A 21,559-nucleotide genomic window follows, 5' to 3' on the forward strand; every position below is an offset into this window, starting at 1 on the left:
GCTGGTGCCCTGTGGTAGCCAAGCAGAAACCTACTAAAGAGTGGTGAGCCCCCTGAGGGGTATGGAGGCAATGCTCGAGTCTCTCCTTGAGCAGCAACGGACTCTAATGGTTACTATTATGAATTTGTAGGTCATTGTGACTATTTAGGCTTCTAGGCCATCAGCCTACCCGCCACCCTTCCTCCCCTACGATGATGCGACTGAAGACCAGGAAGCTTAAGAGAAGTTGCTTCAGCAACACTTGCTTGCCTTTGGTGTCAGTGATGCTAATATGTGCAAGGCTTTGCTTCTCTCTTGGATTTCCCCTTGTATTTGTCAGTTGTTGTGCCAGTTAGCCCCACTCCAGGAACCACCATCACTTTCATTTGACAAAATGTGTATGTTGTTGTCTAATTATCACCATAAATGCATGCAAGTCATTGCGATGTGTGTCAAGTTCTGGCACTGTCATAAACAGCCGCATCAGCCTTAGGGGCATGGGCAGCCAAACTCCATGGCCTCAGCCGCAAATGTCAGTTTGTTACCGATGCCCATCACAATTCCTACATTGATTATATGGTCCTATAGTTTGGTTGGCTCCTGGCAAGGAGGTGCATCAGTGTGCACTACAGTGCAAAAATCTGTCTTTGGCTGAAGGGTTAAATATTGCCCAATCTTTTGAGATGTCTCATGGTGCTGGCGATCAGACTGAGGCTTGGTTTGATGTTAACACGGTGGATCCTGCTCCTGGTCGTTTGGCATCATTCTCAGGGGGAAGGTGACGTGGCAGTGGTACAAATGTGCCCTCTGTGTTGTGGTGGAGAGCAACATGCCAAACACCAAACAACAACAGCCACAACCATAGCAATGGCAGTGGTAGGCACTCCCATCTTGCCCATACTGCTTCACGAAACATGAGAGGGCTGTGTGCACTAAGTGCTGGGTGACCTGCAACAACTGTAGAATAAAAGGACACACATTGATCAGCCAGAATATTCCTGGTGAGGAACGACTGCTAGTCGGACACATGCGTGGTGCATGTAGTATCAGTGTGCGTGCTGTTCATGTGTAGAATGGGGTAGGCACACGATTTATCCAAGTTTGACAGACGGCAGATTGTAGTGGCCCGGACACTTGGCACAGCATTTCAGAAACTGCACAACTCATCAGGTGTTCGAAAAGTGCTGTGGTGGAATTTTCAACACGTGGCTAAACCAAGGTGAAACCCTATGCAGATGTTGTGGGACTGGGCAGCCACTCCTCAGTACAGATGTCGGACATTGTAGGCTGGGCAGAATGGTAAAACAGGACAGGTGTAACTAAAATCAGACTTTAATGCTGGGCAGAGTAAAAATTTGTCTGCACATGAAGTGCATTAGACATTTCTAACAATGGGCAGCCACAGCTGATGACTCATGCATGTGCCAATGTTAACACCACGACACTGGCAACTACAACTGAAATGGGCACATGAACATTGGCACTGGAGATTGGTGCAGTGGCTGACCACTGCATGGTCTGATGAATTCCAATACCTCCTTCATTATGCCAATGGGAGGGTGTGAATCCACCATCTTCCAGAGGAACAGCTCCTTGACAACTGTACTGCGGGATGGAGACAAACTGGCAGAAGCTCCGTCATGCTCTGGGGAGCATTCACATGGGCACCCATGGGTTCACTGGAACTTGTGCAAGGCACCATGATAGCCGATGAGTACCATACACATCTTCATGATGATCTTGATTCTTGATGGCAATGGAATTTTTCAACAAGGTAATGTGCCGTGTCAGAAGGCCAGGAGTGGAAAGGAGTGGTTCAAGAGACACAGTAGCAAGTTCCAATTCATGTGCTGGTCCTCCAAATCACCATATCTGAACCTGGTCGAACCCACCTGGGACATGATTGAACATAGTGTCAGAGCTCATTGACCCCCTCCTAGAATTTATGGGAATTACACGACTTGTGTGTGCAGATATGGTGCCAAGTCCCTCCAGCGACCTACCAAGGCTTCACTGCTTTCATACCATGATGCGTTGCCACTTTTATCTGTGCCAAAGGTGGACATACTGGCTATTAGGGAGGTGGTAATAATGTTCTGGCTGATCAGTGTGTAGCATCTATGTGTCGTTCTCATCCTTCTCCTGCAGATGTGGACATGGTTCTTATTGTGTATCTGCAGCCCTTATGCAACTAAAAAATTGTTTGTTGAAATGTGAGTGATGAGCAAAGTGCTCCGGCAACAAGTGGACATGGGTGCAGCAGTGACATTGCTGAACACACAGACTTACATCAACTTCGGATCTCTAGTGTTATCTCCTGTTACTCAACAGTTGGTGAGTTACATCAAGCAGCATAGTCCAATTTTGAGGGAATTTACAACACCAACTGTGTATAAATTGGTGGTTCATTCCTTGATTTTTTTGGTAATGGATGATACTACTGTCGACAATCTGGTTGGTCTGGATGCTTTCACTGCTTTTGGTTTTTTTATTTTATTTTATTTATTTTTTATTGCAGATGCAGTGCATCTCAAGTCTGACCAGGTGCCTTACCAGCAATTAGATTCTGTATGTCCTGAATTCTTCTCTCTTTTTTCGGAGGGGTTGGGTTGTGCCACTAATTTTACGACCCACATTACTCTGAAACCTACGGCATGGCCGCATTTCTTTTGTGTGTGACTTATTCCAATGGACTTGTATGATACAGTGAAATCCAAGTTGGACAGACTGAAGTTATTGGGGTCATCCAACCTTTATGTCAAGTGAGTGCTCTACCCCCTATGTGATTGTTAAAAAACCAAATGTTCAGCTTCACTTCTGTGACAACTTTAATGTGTCTGTTAACGGTCAATCTGTCTTTGACACCTACCCTTTGCCCGGTCAGGAAGAGTTATTGGCCAAATTCGCAGGGGGTCAGTTTTTTCTAAAATCTGAAGCCTATGTACAAATTCTGTTGGATGATGATTGGAAATGGCTCCTTCTGATGAACACTCCCTTTGGGTTGTACCAATGTCAGCACATCCCATTTGGTATGGCTAGTGCCCCTGGGATTTTTCAGCTTTTTTTGGAACAATTGATGATATTCATTCCAGGATGCATCAACTATCTTGATGACATCGTCATGACAGGTGAATTCACGGATGGACACTTACGCTTATTGTTCACTTGGTCTCACATACTGGTTTGAAGTGCAACTTGGTTAACTCTGACTTCTTGCAGCCATCAATTGTGAATCTGGGGTTTGAGGTTTCTTGGGATGGTGCAAAAGCCTTTGCGTTACCATGTCACAGCTGTCACGGCTCAGCCTCGTCCAACAAATGTCAAAGATCTCCAAGTGTTTATAGCAAAAATTACCTACTATCTTAAATTCATTCCGGCTGTGGCCAAGTTGGCCCACTTTCTCCACGAATTACTTCACAAGGTTGTTTCTCTTCAGTGGACACTGGCCTGCGAGCAGGTGTTTACACTTTTGAAATCTATGAGTAAATTACATTTTGCTCCTTGTTTGGCTACTTTGCATCCTGGCCACCACCTAATCTTGGCTATGGACGAGTCCTAATAAGGCCTTGGGACCGCTCTTGCTCATTGTTATGATAATAGTTCCAACTGTCTGACAGCTTATGCATCCAAAAATACTTTTCTCTGCTCAGCAGGGCTACTCCCAAGTTGAAAAGGTAATGCTTGATATTGTCTATGCTCTCAAAAAGTTTAATGTATTCTTATAAGGATCCAAGTTGCACCTCATTACAGACCACAAGCCTTTGGTTTCATTGTTTAATCCTTCTGCTTCATTGCTCAAAAAGGCAGCACATCATATCCAATGTTGGGCCATGTTTCTATCTCACTAGAACTATGAAATACTTTTTGGTCTACCATGTGGCATGCCAATGCCAACGCACTGTCCTGGCTTCCAATGAGCTCCAATATTTAAACTTAGATGTTAAAGCACAACATACAGTGGGAGGTTTCCTATTACGGGCTCCCAGATCACAGCTGCTGTTGCTGCCGATCAGGTTTTGCACCAGGCTGTTCACTTTGTTCAACATGGTTCACCAGCCACATCTCCGGGCAAGGCTTCTGATTCTTTACATAACTATACTGCCCTCTGCGACTGCCTTTCAGTGGCTGAGTTTTTTTTTTTTTTTTTAAAAGCTACGGACATGTTGCAACCTAGGTTGGTGGTCCCACCAGCCCTCCAGTGGGATGTGCTTCAATTCATACACCAGGGGCATTGGGGAGTCTCATGCACCAAGTCACTGACCTGTAGCACGTTTTTTGGCTCAGCATCAATGGTGAAATTATTTGTCTTGTCGTGGCTTGCTATCAGTGTGCGATACACAACAGATGGTGCTAAGGGTGTTGCTCTCTTTGTAGGCTGCACTACACTGCCAGTGGTAAGACATCCACATCGATTTTGTGGGATCCTTCCTCACTTCTTATTGGTTGTTGATGGCTTCTCTCAATTTTTGTAAGTTGTCTGCTGTCCTTCTATGTCAACCATCGCTATGGGTCAGACCCTTCCCAAAATTTTTTCTACTGAAGGATTGCCATGTACACTTGGAATGGATAATGGTCCTCAGTTTGTGTCTCAGACAATGCCTGATTTCTGCACTTGTTAAGGCATTTGCCATATGACAGCCCCTCCTTTTCCACAGCAATTGGTGCAGCCACCTCTGTATGATGAACGCCAGTGACAGGCTGGTGGCGTGTCATCATGACCAGCTACTTCTTTGTGCCACGGCAAGGTCTGCACGTCTGACACCTCCGCCTTGTCCTCCTTTAGCAAGTGTCTAGATCTCGCAGAGCGCCCCTTCTGTGAGAGCAGACCCACCTTCCTCTTAGATGTCACTACCTCATGCCTCTCCTCTGGAGTGCCCCGATGCCTGCTGCTGGCCCTCCCTGTGAAGCCCCGTTGCAGGCAGAGCACAGTTCCACTACATCAAGGTTCAGGATGTCGAGATGCTTTCTGTACCCTTGTCACTCATCACCTCTTCTGGTACTTCGAGGGCTAGTGGCTGCTGCACGCATCCAAGGTTGTGCCACTTCTATTCTTATTCACCAGTTCCGGCCTGGACTCTCCTTCCGCTGCTGCTGTCATCACCTGCAGTGCCTGCCACAGACATCATGGATGCGTCAAGTTGTCCTGATGCTCATATCGGAGGAGCACCTTTTCTCCAAGGGTTTTCTGTTACTGGCTCCCAGATCACAACTGATGTTGCTGCCGATCTGGTTTTATGCTAGGCTGTTCACCTAGTTCAGCAGGGTTTGCTGGACAGGCCTCCACTATCCCCGACTATAGAGGCTGGCTACAGAGGTTGCTATAACTCATGCATACAGCACAGCACCTGCCCCACCATCTACTATAGCTTTTCCCTATGTAAGGACTGTACGGCAGGTGCTCATCCTCCGATGTACTCTACTGCTGACTATGCTATGCTATTCTTGTGTTTACTTGCATGTGGGTTAGTAATCTCCTGTTTTTTGTGGGCATACTATTACTTTTGACTTACATTAAATGATTAGCAGAAAATGATTTGTGATGATTTTTGAAATTAAAGCTGTTGAATAATTATCACTGTTGTCATCATCATCATCAACAACAACAACAACAACAACAAATGTACAAGATAGTGTTGGAAAAATAAATCAGAACACTGAATTCAAACAAGGTGTTAACATTAATTTGATTTACAGCTTAAAAAAGCCATGTGAGGCTAAAAAACGAAATGAATGCCTGTAAATAACAGTTCTTTTTGTAACGTTGACTGGCGCTTAACAAAGGCAGAGAACACAATACAATGTAAAATGACACCTCTTGGTTATGGCAAACTGATTATATTATCTTGGGATAAAAATATGACAGAATATGATAACTAACAGTCACAAAAGTTTAAATGTGTGTGTGTCATTTGACAGCTTTTAAATCATGGGTAGAATACTGATCGATTATAGTCAACAGTAGAAGAAATCAGACAGCAAGAAAATGTAAAACATGTAAGACGCCTGGAGAAGAATGGTAGAAACATTTTGCTCATGGACCTCTCTGAATCATGAACAATACAAGGGGTGAGAGAAAAGTAATGAGACTGATTTTTTATCTAACAAGGTTATATTTTTTCAAACAATAATATTATCCTCTTCAAAGTAGTTCCCTTCAGTAGCTATATATGGGCAGAGTCGTCATTCCCAGTATTGGTAGCAGTGCTGAAAGGCTTCAACTGGTAGGGCCTTTAATATGTTGGTTGTATTCTTTTGAATGTTCTCCAGAATCCCAAAATGATGTTCCTTTAAAACATTTTTCAATTTCAGGAAAAGAAAACACTCGCAAGAACTCAGATGGGTTGAGTAGAGTGGATGTGGAACAATAGGAATGCCTTTTGAGGTCAAAAAACCTCTGATAGAATTGGCCGTCTGACATGTGGCACTGTCATGATGCATGATGATTTAACACAAAACTTGATGGCATAATGTTGCTCTAAATTCCACTCTTCCATTTTCGTAACACAAAACAAAGATGCAAGTTCACTGATTGCGCTCTCAAAACTCATGTGATGGCTGTACGGAGTTGAAACTCAGACTGGGCATCTGGATGGGGTGAACACACCAGTCTACACAAGTAGAACAACACAGCATTTACAGATCACTGAAGTGTTATAAGTTTCACTACATTTCTCACGCACCTTGTATAACAATAGACATGTTACAAAAAGTATTATTTCCCAATCATTCAGGATGAACGCGGATCACTGAGCATGTAAAAGTGTCAGCTTCTGGGATATAAGGAAGCATGTAGGCCCTGGATAGAATCTGTCCAGTGGATTAATGACAAGGCCTCATGTGCTGGCCAGCCAGGACGTCGTTTTTGTGCACTTTCCCACACCCACCTAGGTAAATACCCAGCTGGCTCCCACATCCCCTTCTCAGATACATGATATGCAAACATTTAGAAAACAGTCTCACTTCATGGAAATGAGATTTACTTTAGACGCAGATCGATATGGCATACATAGTCTGCCACGACAGGAGTGGTGGCGTCAGGAAGGACATTCAGCTACCAACTACCACTAACATTGCCGTGGCCCAACAATGCTGATTCCACAGACAAACAGGAAAATGCAAAGAAGAAGGAGGCTGAAATCTAATTTATAGAAGAAATGTCAAGAGATAACTATTACATCTAACTGCCTTGGGTTCTCTGTAACACATTATTCCACACATTCTTTTTTATCTACTATTGTTTACAGTTGCACCCAAAAATTTTCAAAATACAAGTCATTCAATATAGCTGTGAAAATCTTGCTCGACTGCTAAAATTCATTGCTGCGTCACTCAGGACTCTTATGGTTTGACCTATTAAAGTTATTTCATCAAAGTCTTGTGGCAGAAAAATTGTTCTATACCATCCAGTATTAACTGTCCTTTGATCTTCTAAAGCAACGGGCACGACCAGTGCAGCTTAACAAAGAAAACAAATGATCATTTTCTTGCAAGTGCTTCACAAATGAACTGGTTTAGTTAGTTTTAGTCCATCCTGGAACATCCGAACACTCGATTATTGCTTAGTTTCCAGTTCATATGAATACATCCAATTTTTATTTCCTTTTATAATGTTGTATGGAGATTTTGTATTTCCTCTGTTGAAATTTTTGCGCATTCTCTTACACCAATAGAGACACAGTTCTTGAGGTTCAGTGATAGTTGTGTAGAATCCATCAGAAACAGACCTAGCTGAACATTCATGAAAAATCAAACACATTGCAGGCTTTGATATGTCTATGGATGCCTCTATATTGAAGTTGAGCTAAAAAAAATTATCACTAGAGAGAACATGAACACAATGAAATTCTACAAATCAACTGTAAACAGCTTTTTTCTGAAGGCTACTGACAACTAAATGTGAACAAAGGGATTTAAGGTGTTATTGATGAGTTAGTTCCTTATAAAATTGTAAAAAACGGATACCTTCATGTGAAATTTGCATTTTATCACAAATTCAGTTTCTGAGCTGACATTGCTTTAAGAATAACAAATGACAATTCTTAAAATAAATAATAATGTTACAGTTCATGGTTGTTCATAAAAATGTGCAGGGAACCCCCATAAATACAAATCTTTGGCTGGCAATCTCCACTACGTTTTTATAAACAATATTTGTCACTATCTACAGCTTTGCTATCTTGGAATACCTGTTTTTGGGCTGGTGGGAGCTGGCTCCATTCCACTGCTAGCAGTTTTGTTATTTCTGGAAAAGGGAGGTTTGGATTTTCTGCTCGCACCTTCTCACGGCGATCATTTAAAAACCGCACATAACCTGGTAACAGAATTCGAGAAGCTAGAATTGGTGCTTCATATGATGTAATGCGTAAAAAAATGTAGTAACACAAAGTTCTCAAACAACTTGAATTTCCAGTCTTAAGAATGCAATGTTGCAAAGTACTGTTTCAAAACAAGATATAAAATTTACTAAAAAATTGAAGGCACATAAAGTTCTTTTTTAACGAATGAACAGTATGTATCCTTTCTTCCACAGAAACACACAAAAATGCGGACATGTAACACCAATTAAAACTGGTACATGAATTGTTGCCAACATCTGCCTGTCATGAAGGTGTAGTCTTTTCTGTTCAGGACACACGTTTATGAATAGAAACTACTTTTCCCCTTTCAAGCGAACTGTTTGTTGAGAAGTTCTATCATGGCATAATTACAAGCCTGCAGTTAAAATTATTTACACATAAATAATTTAACCTATATGTCAGAATGTGTTTCTGAAACATGAACATTAGACAATAAATCAGAATCTCAGAACATATAGTCTCCCTAGCTTTTACTTTAGAGATCCAAAGAGCCATATATCTTACAAGTAATACCCTACCACAGTATGTAAAGAAACGGTCAATTACAGTCCATCCAATGAAAACTTCAACTGTCAACAAGCACAAATTACAAAACTCACTCACTAGCTCCTGTAGTGGGAAGTTAAGTCTCTTTATTATGCTACAAAAGAATAACAAGACAGCTGGAGAGGACATCATTGTGGGTGACCTATTACATTCTACTTAGGTTAATATAACTGCTGACAAAATGGAAAAGTTACTCTCTGACTGGGGTTAAGCTTCCATTTGCCCTGTCCACGAGAAGGAAGGTATTACTGACATAAAGTATCTAAGATGTTAGAGCAGAAACTGGACAGTCCAGCATGTGAATAACAAGAAGGTTTACTCTAATGTTAGTACTGTCCTAAGAAAATTTTCAATTTCAGTCTGCATTAAACATCGTAATGACAAGTCCTTTGTGGAAAATAAATAATGGAAGGAGTAAAGGTAAACAATAGTTGAGGTACAGAGTGGTTGATCAGTGCAGACAATATACCACTAACAGCTCAACTTCTGGAAATTACAGTCCAGATTAACTGTCCAAGCAGATAAGGAGCTAAATTGGAAGTCTAGGAGTGAACTGAGAAAGTAGAATACTTCACTACCATCAAATGAGCTATGATAGAAATGCGGTTAGAACAAGATAAACTGAGAAAACAAACAATATGAACTGAACGTGTCAGGAGAAGTAGGCTTCAACAAAAATAGTTAAAAACGTTGAACCAGGCCATCAACTGATTGTTAGTCCTGCCAACAACTAACAAAAACCACCCTTCCTAAAGGCTGTATGTCATGGGCTGAGTATCTCTCATTCAACAGAAGACAGCTCACTGGAAAACGAAGTCATACATGTAATATTTCTAATAGAGATCTCATGCATGGTAATGGAGAGTGGGGATTACTTCAGAAGCTATAATTCAGGAGTCCTGCCCCCCCCCCCCCCATCCCTGACAGCACTGGAGTCACATGATGAGATTATACCACAACTGAGTGATAAAATCTCAATTCACCTTCTGTTGACAGTAGAATGTCCAAACCATTTGATTTAGAGAGAATGAGGAAGTAAAAGAATTGTAGTCGATAGTTAGGCAGAAAGGAAATATACCAGGAAAAAAAGTGTCAATAATCACCAAATATCGATGCCCAAAAGTTGACCAGCCACGGTCCTCAGCTGTGGGGTACAAAGGAGGCTACGACTATGACTATGATCTGTTTATACACGAATATCTATAGGTACATCTTTCAGCAGCTTTAGACTATCTAAGGATGTTTTTTGTTAATATTCTGTATCAGTCTTATTACACTACTGGCCATTAAGATTGTACACCAAGAAGAAATGCAGATGATAAACGGGTATTCATTGGACAAATATATTATACTAGAACTGACATGTGATTACATTTTCATGCAATTTGGGTGCATAGATCCAGAGAAATCAGTAAACAGAACAACCACCTCTGGCCGAAATAACGGCCTTGATACGCCTGGGCATTGAGTCAAACAGAGCTTCGATGCTGTGTACAGGTACAGTTGTCCATGCAGCTTCAACACTGATACCACAGTGCATCAAGATTAGTGACTGGCGTGTTGTGACGAGCCAGGTTCTCGGCCACCATTGACCAGATGTTTTCAATTGGTGAGAGGTCTGGAGAATATGCTGGCCAGGGCAGCAGTCGAACATTTTCTGTATCCAGAAAGGCCCGTAAAGGACCCGCAACATGCGGTCGTGCATTATCCTGCTGAAATGTAGGGTTTCGCAGGGATGGAATGAAGGGTACAGCCACGGGCATAACACATCTGAAATGTAACGTCCACTGTTCAAAGTGCTGACAATGTGAACAAGAGGTGACCGAGACATGTAACCAATGGCACATCATACCATCACGCCGGGTGATACGTCAGTATGGCGATGACGAATACACGCTTCCAATGTGTGTTCAACGCAATGTCGCTAAACATGGATGTAACCATGATGCCGCAAACAGAACCCGGATTCATCCGGGGTGGGGAAAAAAAAAGACGTTTTGCCATTCGTGCACCCAGGTTCATTGTTGAGTACACCATCGCAGGCACTCCTGTCTGTGATGCAGTGTCAAGGGTAACCGCAGCCATGGTCTCCAAGCTGATAGTCCATGCTGCTGCAAACGTCGTCGAACTGTTCGTGCAGATGGTTGTTGTCTTGCAAACGTCCCCGTCTGTTGACTCAGGGATCGAGACGTGGCTGCACGATCCGTTACAGCCATGCGGACAAGACGCCTGTCATCTCGACTGCTAGCGATACAAGGCCGTTGGGATCCAGCACGGCATTCCGTATTACCGTCCTGAACCCACCAATTCCATATTCTGCTAACAGTCATTGGATCTCGACCAACGCAAGCAGCAATGTCGCAATACGATAAGCCGCAATCGCGGTAGGCTACAATTCGGCCTTTATCAAAGTCGGAAATGTGATGGTACGCATTTCTCCTTACACGAGGCATCACAACAATGTTTCACCAGGCAACGCCGGTCAACTGCTGTTTGTGTATGAGAAATCGGTTGGAAACTTTCCTCATGTCAGCACATTGTAGGTGTCGCCACCGGCGCCAACCTTGTGTGAATGCTCTGAAAAGCTAATCATTTGCTTATCACAGCACTTCTTCCTGTCGGTTAAATTTCACGTCTGTAGCTCATCATCTTTGTGGTGTAGCAATTTTAATGGACAGTGGTGTACCATTAATGTTGATGACAAAAATATCAGAGGCAGATAAATAACATTATCTCCAATCTACCATATAAGTTTGTAGCAAAGCAATGCTATGTGCCACTGTATAAATCTTTGCAACCAAACAAAATTACTGAACTTACAAATAATAAGACTATTCCAAGAGTAGATTAAAATGGTTATCTCAGTTTATAGATAACCAGATTATACATTATTTCACCATAGAAACAAACATAACTGATTATAAAACAATGGGAAAAAATAGACTGCCACTTGTCAAGGTGATACTTCAGGTTGCAGATAGGCACAATGCAAAGACAGTTACACACTTGGCTCTGGGTCAAAGCCTTCTTCAAAAAAGAATACACACACATGTATTTATACAAGAAACACACATCACCCACAATTGACCGCCATCTCCAGATGCTTGGACCAGATGTCTGTCTGCAGGCTGTGTGTGTGTACTTTTACCTGACAAACAACAAGCTTGAAAGCTAGTCTAAATACTGTTTCCTGTTGAGTGTTTCTGTGTGCCACATATCAGTCACCCATGGGTGAGTGGTTGCCTTTCCTTTATTTTACATATTATTTCATCCTGGAATTGTCGTTATAGGGTATCACTGATTGAAATAGTGGCCCCACTCTTCTCTTTATCAAGTAACTTAACTGAAAAATTTCATGCATTAACCCTACCTGTCAGTGGTTGTCGAGGCGCAGTTTGATCACGCTGGCTCTTTTTCCGCTTCTTTCCCTTAGGCCAACCAGCACGAGGTTTATTACCATTGTCTGATGAATCTGGAGCTTTTTCATCTGAGCTTCCAGTTCCTTTTGTCACTGCTGTCACTGGCTGTGTGGCTGCAAATTTCTTGCAATAAATCAAGTGTTAAGCAGTAATACTATTTTGTAGATAAAAATCTAAATATTACTATAAACAGTTCAATTTGTTTGACAAACTCTTCCTTATACTTTACTGTATTAAAAACTTAAATATCACTATAACACTTTTTGTCATTATGTAGAAGGGATGATAAACAGCATTTGATTTAAAAGCTTTTGAACAAAAACCTTATGAGTACTTTATGTTTTATGTAAAATGAAGGTGGATGGAGGGAGAAAGGAAAGGAACAGAAAGGGATTACTGATTTCAGCTGCACTGGCGCATTAAGTGGAATCAGCAGTGGACCCTGATTTAAACTCAGGATCTCCAGCTTGCTAGGCAGGTGTGTAGATCACTGTGCCATCTAGGACACAGTGTTAATGCAACTAAGCGGACTATTTCAGCACGCCTCATGGCCAACCCACTCTCCCATTGAGTGCCACCTATCTGCAGTCCCTGTCCATTTCCTCCTTGCTTGCCTTATAGGCAGTCATGTAGACTCAGTGTACATAGTTATAATGACACAATTACAATATAACTTTGGCATATACAAGCATCAGTTGAACTCTTTCTCAATTGACGCCTGTACATACCCAAGTTATAACCACACTGAGTCTACATGACTAGGCTACCTACACTGCACTGATGATAGCTGAAATCTACATCTGATTGAAAATGTAGATGACTTTACGAGTGATGCTGACCTTTTTTCTGTCTTGGATTATATCACAGTCATGGGGGAAAATTACTCTCATGGAATCAAACCTGATTACTCCTAGATATATTGTGAAAGGACAGTACAGAATCTGAGAAATGCAATAGTAGCATTAATAATCATAAACAGCCTCCCTTGTTCACAAATGAAAATGATTCTGGCACAGCAAGTATCTGTCATAACATCATTTGACTCCCCCATAGAGAAATAAAGGATAATTGATGGTATTTTAAGAATAAAGTGAAATCAATTTTAATGGCAAGAACATTTGAATATTTTGTGTGTGTTGAAAGGGGGGAGGGGGTACAGATAAAGTACGTATTGTATAAAAACAAAAGCACACTCCTCTCATTTAACTGTCTTTAATATAGACATATATCCACTGGAAAACGTGTTCCTTTTGTAAGCAAGTGCAAATAAATTTCATACCATAGCAACGTACTGCAAATGTGTTCCATCTCTATCATTGCTAGGTATTTTCTTTCTTCTAGTTTAAAATCAAATGCAGATCAACAGCATTAACAGAAAATGTAGATGCAGAAGCTCCCATTATCTCAAATCAACTGCAAATCCAAATGAACGGAGGGTAAAAAAAGAAACATTATAGTAAAAGTGTTTATATTTTTACATTTATAAATTTTCAAATTTTTCAGGTAACTTTTGAAGATCAAAACAGTTTGAAAATTAAGAGCCTTAAAAGTGGCAAGGAATTGCAGAAAATTAAAAGCTTTGTTTAACATTGGATACTATTCAGTTTCTTGCCCAGGTGGATGGGCTTGCATCCTAACTGCCTATGGAGGGCATTCCAGCCTGGTAAAGGCACCCATCCACAGGCTAACTGTACCTGCTGCCAACAACAAAGAGACATAGTTCAGAAGTCCACAAGTATTAATCACCAAAGCAATGGAAGTTGGGTACAAGCCAAAACAGAAAGGGTAAGATACACTTGCTCCTACTAAGAACAACATAACAGGAAGACTCAATTCTCAAATTTAGGTGGAGATGACTGGAAAAAAAGAGAGAGGGGAAAAAAAATTCTTCTCACTTACAAACTCGCACAGTCATAGACCACGTCGACATCCACAGTCCTATGTTCACAATCATAATGCCAAGTGAAATACTGATGATGATGATGATGTGTGTGTACATTTTGATTTTATAATGAGAAAATTTTGAAGTTGTTGAAGCTGTGAGTATGTTACTATCATAGTCTTCAATCATTTGCATGACCCATGTATTTCTCAAATTTTTGGATGAATATTTTTCATTTCTGTATTTCTATGAATTGCAATTTTCCGGTATTTGTACTAAAGTAGTGTACTAAGCACCGATGTAAACAAATTATTATTTTTAATATTATATTAAAATATTTTACATATTTTATTATTATAGTAATTATAGGTATCACTGACACTAAAGTGATGGAGAGTTGATATATGGGGAATACGAGGGACTGAAACAAAATGTGTCCTCTTGTCTTTTCCAGAAATGATCCCAACATCTGCAACCATCTCATATAAGCATAGAGATAAAAATGAAATCAATTAGTTTCTCAATAAATTAGGTAGTAAAAAAAAAAAAACAACAAAAAAAAACACTGATGTCCACAAACTAACACATTCCCCATGACATGAGAGATCACAATTAAGATTTGGGGAACATGCAAACAACTAATAAAGTAGAAACACACAAAAAGTTGATCAAACAACTAAAAATGAGTTTACTGAACCTAATGAATGCTGTTCAACAAACTTTAAAAAAAGAGATTTATAAATTAAGAACTTCTAGCATAAATAAATGACTGTGTACATAAACTTTTTGTCACTAATGTGGAAACCATTCTCTGTCTGTAACAAGTTTTAACAGCATGAGTGGTATGACAACATTATTGCATACCATCAATCAAGTCAGCAGTTCTAGTGTTGACAGTTAATAGCCCCTTCTTCGGGTGAGTAAGAAACATCATAAGAATGTTGGCAGTGGATGCTGATATACAGCAAACTGACGGCAAACACTATCGCAAACAAACTCTACAGCATTTGCATATGGGAAGTGTTAAGTCATTTAGATGGAAAAACACTTTCAACATTGGAGGAATTAATCATGCACTACGTGAATGAGCATTGTTCAACATTAGGGAATCACAGTCAAGAGAACCTTACCACAATTGGACACTGCATTTCAAAATCTCGTCTTGATACCTGGTGCTATTACTGCTCATGGGTTTACAAACATGGTTTTCCTGCTGTATGATCCCTCTTGACGTTAACAAAATGCGTCCATATTGGTCTTGTTCCTGTGTATTTTACACTATAACTATTTCTAGTTCTTTGCAAATGTGAATTCTTCGCATTTAAGTTTGCAGACTGAATCCAGATTCATATTTGAAGAGAATAATGGCCCACTGTTCATCAGCCAGTTGACTTGCTGACAGTAGGAGGTCAGATGTGCTCAACACTGAAGCGCCAAAGAAACTGGTATACGTGTGCATATTCAAACACAGAGATATGGAAAAGAAGAAAATGGCACTGCAGTCGCCAATGCCTATATAAGACAACAAGTGTCTGGTGCAGTTATTAGATCAGTTACTGCTGCTACAATGGCAGATTATCAAGATTTGAATGAGTTTGAAGGTGGTGTTATAGTTGGCAGATGAATGATGGGGCACAGCATCTCTGAGGTAGTGATGAAGTGGGGATTTTCCGGTATGACTATTTCATGTGTGTATCGTCAATTTCAGGAATTTTGTAAAACATTAAATCTCTGACATCGATGTGGCTGGAAAAAGATCCCGCAAGAACAAGACCAACAACGACTGAAGAGAATTGTTTGACGTGACAGAAGTGCAACCCTTTCGCAAATTGCTGCAGATTTCAATGATGGGCCATCAATGAGTGTCAGCATGTGAAACATTCAATGAAATATCATCGATATGGGCATTTGGAGCCAAAGGCCCACTCATGTACCCTTGATGACTGCACAACACAAAGCTTTACACCTCGCCTGGGCCCGTCAACACTGACATTGAACTGTTGATGACTGGAAACGTGTTGTCTTGTCAGACGAGTCTCGTTTCAAATTGTATCGAGCGGATGGATGTGTATGAGTATGGAGACAACCTCATGAATCAATGGACCCTGCACGTCATTAGGGGACTGTTCAAGCTGTAATAGTGTGGGGTGTGTGTAGCTGGAGTGATGTGGGACCCCTGATACATCTAGATACGGCTCTGACAGGTGACACGTACGTAAGCATCCTGTCTGATCACCTGCTTCCATTTATGTCCATTTGCATTCCGACGGACTTGGCCAATTCTAGCAGGAGAATGCAACACCCCACACATCCAGAATTGAAACAGAGTAGCTCCAGAAACACTCTTCTGAGTTTAAACACTTCCACTGGCCACCAAACTCCCCAGACATGAACATTATTGAACATATCTGGGATCCGTTGCAACATGCTGTTCAGAAAAGATCACCACCCCCTCGTACTCTTACGGATTTATGGACAGCCCTGCAGGATTAATGGTGTCATTTCCCCCTAACACTACTTCAGGCATTAGTTAAGTCCATGCCATATTGTGTTGTGGCACTTCCTTGTGCTCGTGGAAGACCTACACGATATTAGGCAGGTGTACCAGTTTCTTTGGCTCTTCAATGTATTTCATAACTTAATCAAAGGAATAAAGATACCAAGCCACTAGTATAACTGGTCTCTGTCTCCTAAGACTTTTGGATATGAACACCTCAATGCCAGGTGTAGCGAATTCGCATCATACCAATGCTGTGCTAACCGGAAGGTTAACTGTTTTTGAATACCAATGCTAGTAGATGCTTGTTCTTCATGAAGCTAACAACACTTCTGACAAGTGGCGCATTCTCCTGAGTGTTTTGGGTACCTCTAAAGCACCACAGTTTTTGATTTTTATCTTTCAATTAGAAATTTATTCAGGCACAAAGTCGTTAATTGTCTTTGTACATAGATGGCAGCAGATGGTGTGAGTGCAAAATGCCAATTATTGTGAGGTGCAACAGTGGCACAGTCAGACACTGACAAGCAAATAATGGTCACCTGTACCCCTATAGCTCTATGTGGTCCTGTCCTGGACTACTGGAACCTCTAGAAACCACTACCATATTCTTTAAAAATTTGGCTACATCTTCCACTGATTTGTTCACACTTTGTGCAACATAAACAAACAATGTGTCTGCACTATAGTGTTGTCTCCACAGATTGCAAGTTGCCATAAGACCGATTCAACAGCAATAACAACGAGGCATAGTATCTGAGTAGGATGCTGCAATGATCACACACAGTGCAGTGAGGCATGGAAATTATTGTTTGATCTTTACACAACTCAATTTCACAGGCTCACTGAATTAGGCCTACGTATGGTATTGTCTGTGTGCTGTTATAATGTTGACCTTCAACATAAATGCAGTGTTATTTTCCTTTGAAGATAGATAGAGTTGGAAGAAAATCACCATTATGGGGCTGTTTAAATTTCAGATAAACATATGGGCCACAAGGAAGAAATGTTCTTCATTATCCTGGAGATATGCTTCCAGGCTTAGTAGATATTTATTGATTCCATTTTTGTGGTCTGGACTCATGGTGACAAGAAACACCTCCACTTTCTGCAAAAGTTTATTTTATTTTCCAAACTCAAAGTCATCTGACCCTTCTCCAAATCCAAAGTCACCTTCTTTGATGTTGACATGCCAACTCTTCCATATCAAATGCTTCTATACCTACAGCCTAGGCATCTTGGGTAAATGTATCGGTTCCAACACCAAATCTCTCATCATCTAAACTTGGTATAACCGGTTGGTTTTCCTCTTTGCAGTTACCACACAGGTCTGGTCCACAACCAACTCTCCAAGGCAGTCTTCTGCTCTGATACTAAGACAAACATAGCTTGCATTTGCAAAAAGTATCAGTATTCCCTTCCTCCCCAACTGACAGCCAGCCCATCCATATCTCAAGACATTACTCTTCCAAGGCTGACTCTCTGAGGTCAAGTCCTAAAATGAGGTCAACTCTCCATGATCTCTTCATACCACCTATAGTCACTTTTGGCACATACGTTTGTCCTTTTAAAACCATATGACATATCCAGAACATTATCCATACCCCAATCGTTACCAATGTAAAACCTGCCTCATGCCTCGGCCTACTACTATTTGCTCCAGTCCCACCACAGGGAAACATAGAAAACCTCTCAAACAGTTTACTGTAGTGCACTGACAAGGCAGCCAGTCCTCAGAGACGGGTAGCCGAAAGGGCACACGTACACACACGCCGACTGGCGCAAAGTCTGGAACAGGATTCGTAATGAATGTGATAAAGAAAAGAACGTAGCTACTTGAACACTTAACTTTTATATCGTCCTTTGGTATACAGCATTCTTGATGATACAAGTGAGACTATCTTGAGATACATGCAATGGTACAAATGGCGCCTTGCTAGGTCGTAGCCATTAACTTAGCTGAAGGCTATTCTAACTGTCTCTCGGCAAATGAGAGAAAGGCTTCGTCAGTGTAGTCGCTAGCAACGTCGTCGTACAACTGGGCGAGTGCTAGTAAGTCTCTCGAGACCTGCCGTGTGGTGGCGCTCGATCTGCGATCCTGACAGTGGCGACACGCGGGTCCGACATGTACTAATGGACCGCGGCCGATTTAAGCTACCACCTAGCAAGTGTGGTGTCTGGCGGTGACACCACATTTACCAACTAATGTATGTTCACTGCACGAAATGCCACGTAGACCTGATTCCTTGCTACACCAGCCCATAGAAGTTTCAGTGGTATCCAGAGGCTTCATCTGCGGCCTCCACACCAAAATCAATCAAGCTGGACTTGTCAAATACCTACTCTCCTTCTCCAGATTCCTACTATGGAAACAATTTCCTGCCACCGATCTCTCTGACCAAAAGCTAACACTGAATCTTATCTGTTCTGGTTAATACTATCCAACTGCGACCCTCCCTCACTCGCATGTAACCACCTCCTTGATACCTTCCTGGATTTTCTTACCTCCAATTTGAGCTTACCCTATTTCATAAGTTCCTTCCAAATAACACAAACCTCCTGGCAAAGGAAAGAACAGCCATCCTCAACCTCAATTATCCTACCGGTGAACACTGTTACAATGAATCAGAGTAATTACCTGACTGAAGGTACCCATCAACTGTCTGTTTCTTTCACCTTCAAGCCCTGCTATAGAGTTACAATCGCATAATCTCCTATCCCCCCTCCCCATGAACCATGGACCTTGCCTTGGTGGGGAGGCTTGGGTGCCTCAGCAATACAGATGGCTGTACCGTAGGTGCAAACACAACGGAGGGGTATGTGTTGAGAGGCCAGACAAACGAGTGGTTCCTGAAGAGGGGCAGCAGCCTTTTCAGTAATTTCAGGGGCAACAGTCTGGATGATTGACTGATCTGGCCTTGTAACACTAACCAAACCGGCATAAATGTGCTGGTACTGCGAACAGCTGAAAGCAAGGGGAAACTACAGCTGTAATTTTTCCCAAGTGCATGCAGCTCTACTGTATGATTAAATGATGATGGCGTCCTCTTGGGTAAAATATTCCGGAGGTAAAATAGTCCCCCATTCGGATCTCCGGGCGAGGACTACTCAGGAGGATGTCGTTATCAGGAGAAAGAAAACTGGCGTTCTACGGATCGGAGCGTGGAATGTCAGATCCCTTAATCGGGCAAGTAGGTTAGAAAATTTAAAAAGGGAAATGGATAGGTTAAAGTTAGATATAGTGGGAATTAGTGAAGTTCAGTGGCAGGAGGAACAAGACTTTTGGTCAGGTGAATACAGGGTTATAAATACAAAATCAAATGGGGGTAATGCAGGAGTAGGTTTGATAATGAATAAAAAAATAGGAGTGCGGGTAAGTTACTACAAACAGCATAGTGAACGCATTATTGTGTCCAAGATAGACACGAAGCCCATGTCTACTAAAGTAGTACAAGTTTATATGCCAACTAGCTCTGCAGATGACGAAGAAATTGAAGAAATGTGTGATGAAATAAAAGAAATTATTCAGATAGTGAAGGGAGACGAAAATTTAATAGTCATGGGTGACTGGAATTCGGTAGTAGGAAAAGGGCGAGAAGGAAACGTAGTAGGTGAATATGAATTAGGGCTAAGAAATGAAAGAGGAAGCCGCCTGATAGAATTTTGCACAGAGCACAACTTAATCATAGCTAACACTTGGTTCAAGAATCATAAAAGAAGGTTGTATACATGAAAGAATCCTGGAGATACCAGAAGGTATCAGATCGATTATATAATGGTAAGACAGAGATTTAGGAACCAGGTTTTAAATTGTAAGACATATCCAGGGGCAGATGTGGACTCTGAACACAATGAGCTATAGATTAAAACTGAAGAAACTGCAAAAAGGTGGGAATTTAAGGAGATGGGACCTGGATAAGCTGACTAAACCAGAGGTTGTATAGAGTTTCAGGGAGAGCATAAGGGAACAATTGTCATGAATGGGAGAAAGAAATACAGTAGAAGAAGAACGGGTAGCTTTGAGGGATGAAATAGTGAAGGCAGCAGGGGATCAAGTACGTAAAAGGACGAGGGCTAATAGAAATCCTTGGATAACAGAAGAAATATTGAATTTAATTGACGAAAGGAGAAAATATAAAAATGCAGTAAATGAAGCAGGCAAAAAGGAAAACAAACGCCTCAAAAATGAGATCGACTGGAAGTGCAAAATGGCTAAGCAGGCATGGATAGAGGACAAATGTAAGGCTGTAGAGGCTTATCTCACTAGGGGTAAGATAGATACTGCCTACCGGAAAATTAAAGAGACCTTTGGAGAAAAGAGAACCACTTGTATGAATATCAAGAGCTCAGATGGAAACTCAGTTCTAAGCAAAGAAGGGAAAGCAGAAAGGTGGAAGGAGTATATAGAGGGTCTATACAATGGCGATGTACTTGAGTACAATATTATAGAAATGGAAGAGGATGTAGATGAAGATGAAATGGGAGATACGATACTGCGTGAAGAGTTTGACAAAGCACTGAAAGACCTGAGTCGAAAGAAGGCCCCGGGAGTAGACAACATTCCACTAGAACTACTGACGGCCTTCGGAGAGCCATTCCTGACAAAACTCCACTATCTGGTGAGCAAGATGTATGAGACAGGTGAAATACCCTCAGACTTCTAGAAGAATATAATAATTCCAATCCCAAAGAAAGCAAGTGTTGACAGATGTGAAAATTACTGGACTATCAGTTTAATAAGTCACAGCTGCAAAATACTAATGTGAATTCTTTACAGACGAATGGAAAAACTGATAGAAGCCGACCTCGGGGAAGATCAGTTTGGGTTCCGTAGAAATATTGGAACACATGAGGCAATACTGACCTTACGACTTATCTT

General features: G+C 41.4%; 1 protein-coding gene across 1 annotated transcript in view; it reads right to left on the reverse strand.

Annotated features, from left to right (window-relative positions):
- Positions 1-21,559, reverse strand: part of LOC126199159 (high mobility group protein 20A-like) — a 99,119-nt gene that overhangs the window by 68,805 nt on the left and 8,755 nt on the right. Inside the window, exons 2-3 of the mRNA XM_049935914.1 lie at positions 12,253-12,414; positions 8,166-8,290 (exon numbers count right to left, since the gene is read on the reverse strand). Of these exons, the coding sequence (XP_049791871.1) occupies positions 8,166-8,290; positions 12,253-12,414 (287 nt within the window). The remainder of the gene's footprint in view (positions 1-8,165; positions 8,291-12,252; positions 12,415-21,559) is intronic.

Source organism: Schistocerca nitens, chromosome 8, assembly GCF_023898315.1.
Source record: "Schistocerca nitens isolate TAMUIC-IGC-003100 chromosome 8, iqSchNite1.1, whole genome shotgun sequence".
NCBI lineage: Eukaryota > Metazoa > Arthropoda > Insecta > Orthoptera > Acrididae > Schistocerca > Schistocerca nitens.